Below are 5,534 nucleotides of genomic sequence, written 5' to 3' on the forward strand. Positions count from 1 at the left end.
GGGGGGGGGGGGATGCCGGGAAAGGAGGGAAGCAGGGAGAGATGTGCAAGACCGCAGCACCTGTAGGAGAGGGTTAGGGGCCAGAAGAGCTAAGAACCAATGGGGCAAGCATGTTAGGAGCATGGTTATAGGAGATTGGGGCCCAAGGCTCTGGGAAGTGGTCCCTGATGCGGAAGGCCTTCAAAGGCTGGCCCTTTGTTAGGGTGAGCAGGATCCAGAGTCCAGGAAGAGAGACTGTAGGTCAGGGGTTGGGAAAGCTTACATCAAACACAAAGATGTAGCCGTCGATGAGTTCCTGCAGCACCCGCACCTCGTGCTCCCCCCGCCCATCTGTCTGGAACACGCTGGGTGCAAATAGCAGGGCCAGGTTCCGCGTGCACATCTGGTTTAGAGCCGCACACTTTTGCACCCTGCAGAGGGGTGTGAGGGTCATGAGGAATGCAGTGAGCTTCCGCTCACTCTTTCATCGACCCCTCCCTTCATTCAGCAAAAGGTTATTGAGTCTCTACTGTATGCCAGGCCCTGAGCTAAGCACTTGGGACACGGCAGTGAGTTAGACAAAACCCTGGCTCTAAGAGCTCCCGGTCTAGGGGAGAGACAGACTTATAAATAGGGGTCAGCAAACTTTTTATGTAAGGGGACAGAGAGTAAATATTTTAGGCTTTCAGGCTATACAGTCTGCTGTGTAGGGTGAAAGGAACCACTGAAAATATATAAATGAATGGGCATGACTTTATATTTTATGTACAAAACTTTATTTACAAAAATAAGTAATGGGCTGGATCTGGCCCATAGGCCATAGTTGCCCAGTCCCTGTGACATAGTGTAATCAGTACAACAGAGCTGAGGCTTACCCTGGAATCATTTAAAATTCTGTCTCCCCAATAGACTGGTAAAGGTAGATGTGCATCTTATTCTTCTTTGTGTCTTCAACATCTAATCTTTGCCCGGCATAGAATAATAAATAAAACAAAATAATACTGATTGCTCACCATTTCTGAATGCTTACTACATACATGCCAGGTGCTGTAGTAAGAAGCTTACAAGGATCATCTCATTTAAATGTCATATAACCTATGAGGCGGATACTATTCCTTATACCATCTTCCTGTTACAAATGAGGAAACCGAGGCTCAGAGACAGCAAATAACTTCTCTAAAGCCACACGCTAGGGAATTTCCTGGCGGTCCAGTGGTTAGGACTCTGAGCTTTCACTGCCAAGGGCCCGGGTTCAGTCCCTGGTTGGGGAACTAAAATCCCGCAGGCCGCACAGTGTGGCCAAAATAAATAAAAAAATAAAGTCATGCGCTAGAATAGTGGAGCTGGATTAAGGCCTAGGTCTGTCTGACTCCAAAGTCCACGCTGTGAGCCTTTATGTTGTGATGCCTTCACTTAACAATTATCTGTGGGATGAATATGTGAATGCAAGCCAGGGGGTTGGACAGAGGTGATGAAGGGTCAGGGAGGAAGCCTGCAGGGGGTCTGGCTGTACTGACCGATAGAGATGCCCAATGAGGGTGGCCAGCGTGCGGCGGTTGACCCGTGGCAGGCAGCCAATCACTTCTTTGTATTTCTCCAGGCGCTGGTTCTTCTGGGGCAGCTCTGGGGATGGGATGGGGAAGGGTTGGAGAGGGTCAGGGAAGGAAGAGTAGAGGGATTTTTAGAGAAACCAACCCAGGATGGATGTGTTTCTGCCCCCTTCCCACCTTGCCTTGAGCTGAGTCCGTGGGTGATCTTCCAGTGGGGGAGTATTGGGGAGGGAGGCGGCCCAATCCCACAAGGGAGGCTCAGGGATTCTGGTGGGGTGGGTGGAGTTCCTGGTTGGGTCTTGGTTGTCGGTGAGGAGTTCTTAGGGATCTTGGGAGCACCTACCGGCAGCCTCCCTCCAGCGAGGCAGCAACCGAGCAGAGGTCACAGGGTCATCAAGCTCTCGAAAGAAGCGTTTGAGCGTGTCAGTGACATCCTCCACAAAGTGCTCCCCTGGTCGGAGCTTCACTGACCGGGCATCCCGCCGAAACTCAGCCAGGAGCCGCAGGCTGCGGGCGCGGGCACCCCCTTTCCTGTATACGCCCTCCAGCCGGAGCCCTGAGAACAGCCATCATCTCAGCTCACCGCTGCCCAAAGACCCGCCACCACCCACCCAGCATCCTGTCCGTCACCCCTCGTGATATGTGGCTATTGGAGGTAGGAGGGTCAGAGAGGAAGAAATCATCCTCTGTGGTCTTGCGCCTCAGGTCCCTGCTCCAGCCCTCATCATCAGAAGGTCCTTGCCTAATCACACAGCAGCCCCCTTCACTCTCTCTTTCTCTCTCCCCTCCCCCACTTTGATCTTTAAATAGCACTCTCTGAAATCACATTACACTCAGGCCTCTTTATTCACAGGTTCTATACTTATGAATTCATCTACTTGCTAAAGTTTATTTGGAACCCCCAAATCAAAACTTGTGGCACTTTGCAGTCACTTGTGAACATGCCCAAGTGGAGAAAATTTTGAGTTGCCTGATGGACATGTTTCTAGCTAAGGCCTCATATGGTAAACAAGTATCATTTCGTGGTATAGTTAAAGTCACATTTTTTGCAGCTTGTGCTTCTTTTTTGGGGGGGATTTCACTGTTTAAATTAGCCCCCAAGTGTAGTGCTGAAGTGCTGTCTAGTGTCCCTAAGCACAAGAAGGCTGTGATGTGCCTTGTTGAGAAAATACATGTGTCAGATAAACTTTGTTCAGGCATGAGTTGCTGAGTATTGCTGGCTGCGAGGTCAAAATTAACGAATCAACAATTTATATTAAATAAAGTATCTTTAAAGCAGACTCACAGATACAGGGAACAAACTAGTGGTTACCAGTGAAAAGGAATGGGGGAGGGGCAGTATAGGGGTAGGGGAGTAAGAGGTACAAACTATTTGGTATAAAATAAGCTATAAGAATATATTGTACAACACAGGGAAGACAGCAAATATTTTAGAATAACTATAAATGGACTATAAACTTCAAAAATTGTGAATCACTATACTGTACCCTTGTAATTTATCTAATATTATACTTCAATAAAAAAATTTTTTTTAAAGATGAAAGCTGGAACTATACTCAATATCTTATAATAACTATAATGGAAAAGAATATATATAAATATATATATATTTATATATATAACTGAATCACTTTGCCATATACTTGAAACTAACACATTCAACATTATGAATTAACTACACTTTTAAAAAAAAGGAAAAAAAAGATGGAAACTTAAAAAAAAAGTGTCTTTAAACAGAAACACACATAAAACAAAGTTACATATTGATCAATAAATGAAAATATGACCAGAGTTTCCCAGGAACCTAACCCTGTATTTCCACTGGGGCAACGGTTCAGCATTCATTGATCCAGTCCTTTCAGTGACTTTATAGAATATAAGTACTGTGAATCATGAGAACTGACTGTATTTGTTTTCTTAATTATTACCCATCTCTCCCACCAGTCTCTGAGCTTCATATAACCTTCCTCGTTCACTGCCATATCCCCCGTGTCTGGCACAGGGGAGCAGCTCAATAAACATTTGTTGAATGAAGAGTGGCAGTGCAGGAACTGTGGAGGAGCAGGGAAGAACACCCACACTTTCCCCAGGGCTTTTTCACTGGGCCTCCTACTTCAATCCTCTTATGAACACGAGGGATGCTGGGAAGGGGATAGGGGTCTAGTGAGTGGGGGAAGTCAGTGCACGAGGCTACTGCCAAGGCGTGGAGAATGTCTTTAGCCACTGACTATCCATTGTCCGTGTAGTAAGCACGACTACTTGTCGGCGCATGGATGTGCCTTTTTCCCCTTGACTGTCCTCCTTAGTTTTCTGTGAATTTTCCTTCTCAAGAGCCCAGCCTTCTACAGAGGGTTTGTGGGGAAAAAAGATTCAACTTAGTCCTTACTTGGGAAAGAAAATAAAATGGAGGCCAAAAACTCACAAAGAGTTCTGGGAACCCCTTGCATAGCTGATCCTTTATGGCTGGAAAACCTCCCACACAGAATAATTCTGCTCAGAGCCCCAAGGATTTTGCTGCACAGCATGGCTCTTGCCTTGTAGCTGCCCCCTCTTTGTTCTCCATGGCTCTGCATCTCCAGTCACAACTCAGTGCCACCCTCATTCCATGCCCACGCCCCAGTAACAGCTGCCTTGGAACACTTCACTACCTGCCAGGTCCTGCGCGAAATGTTTTACATGTGTTATCTCACTATCACAACTATCTTGGAAGATGAGACTATTAGTAGCCCCATTTTAAAGATGAGGGAACTGAGGCTCACAAAAGCAAAGCAGCTTGCCAAGGGTCATACAGTCGTTGCTGTCAGGCTGCAGTCTCTGGAGGCAAAGCTTTTGAAGGCAAATCACACACACACCGGGCAAATACCCGCTCCCCACTCACTGCGCCCATGTTCCCCATCCCCCACTCGGTGTCAGCCGGTACCCACTCACCATGCTGAGTGACAAAACTGATGCAGGCATCCACAATGATGGGGATGTCACCCCGGCTCATCTGCTGCTCCTGCAGCCCTGTGCCTCCCCCGCCGGCTGCCCCGGCAATGGCCGCGTTCCATGCTGAGAAGTCTAGCCGGCCCTCTGCCTGCAGATACAGTGTCCTGAGACCCAAGAGACCTTAGTCAGAGCCAGCTCCAGAGGAGTCCTCCGACTAAGAGGCCCAGGAGCACAAGGACCAGACCTCCCAGAGACACCAGCAGGGGGCAACAACACCCAACCCAGACAGGGCCCCTGAACTAGGGAAGTGACTTTGAGGAAGTGGGCAGTGGTCCAGCAGGCCAGGGTGGAGGGTGTGAGCTGTGCTCTAGAAAGGGAGGCCCAGAGTCAAGGGTAGCAGCAAGACTTACCTTCCTGTCTCCACCAGAACCAAATGCTCTTTCTTGTCTGGGGTGTCAGTGGCTGAGACCACACCTGGGAGGAGAATCACTGGACATTATCATCATCGTCATCTTCATCATAGTGACTAATATTTATTAAGTATTTAAGGTATGTAGGTCCCATGCTAGGAGCCTTACAAACAATACTGCAATAAATCCTGTGAGTTACATATTGTTATCCCCATTTTACAGGTGACACATAAGCTCGGAGAGGTTAAGTAACTTGCCTCAGATTACCTGCTATAAAATATAACTCAAGTTTGTCTCCAAAACCTCAAAACACTATCCTACACTGTTCCTCTTTTAGGAGGAAATGAGAATTCCCAGTCCCTTCTCCCAGTTCCCAAGAAGCAAGCAACTCCAAATAATGATAATAATGATAACATTTATAACAAATAACATTTATTGAACACCTACAAGATGCCTCCTGACAGGCTCTGTGATAAGTGTTTTACATGCATTGCCTTATTTGAAACTCATCACGACCCTAATATTGTGCCTGTTGTGAAGATGAGTCAACTAAAGCACAGAGAGGTTAAGTAACTTGTCCAAGGTCACACAGCCAGGAAGTGATGGAGGTGGGGGTCTAAATCTGGGCAATTTGACTCCAGAACTTGTGCCTGAATCCACTATTCCT

The 5,534-nt window shown here is 47.3% G+C and overlaps 1 protein-coding gene across 1 annotated transcript in view; it reads right to left on the bottom strand.

Moving 5' to 3' along the window:
• Positions 1 to 5,534, bottom strand: part of ARAP3 (ArfGAP with RhoGAP domain, ankyrin repeat and PH domain 3) — a 22,399-nt gene that overhangs the window by 5,488 nt on the left and 11,377 nt on the right. The window contains exons 17-21 of the mRNA XM_007467940.1: positions 4,868 to 4,931; positions 4,458 to 4,621; positions 1,873 to 2,085; positions 1,497 to 1,602; positions 263 to 410 (exon numbers count right to left, since the gene is read on the bottom strand). Of these exons, the coding sequence (XP_007468002.1) occupies positions 263 to 410; positions 1,497 to 1,602; positions 1,873 to 2,085; positions 4,458 to 4,621; positions 4,868 to 4,931 (695 nt within the window). The remainder of the gene's footprint in view (positions 1 to 262; positions 411 to 1,496; positions 1,603 to 1,872; positions 2,086 to 4,457; positions 4,622 to 4,867; positions 4,932 to 5,534) is intronic.

This window comes from Lipotes vexillifer, unplaced genomic scaffold (assembly GCF_000442215.2).
Source record: "Lipotes vexillifer unplaced genomic scaffold, Lipotes_vexillifer_v1.1 scaffold2019, whole genome shotgun sequence".
NCBI classification, from domain to species: Eukaryota; Metazoa; Chordata; class Mammalia; order Artiodactyla; family Lipotidae; genus Lipotes; species Lipotes vexillifer.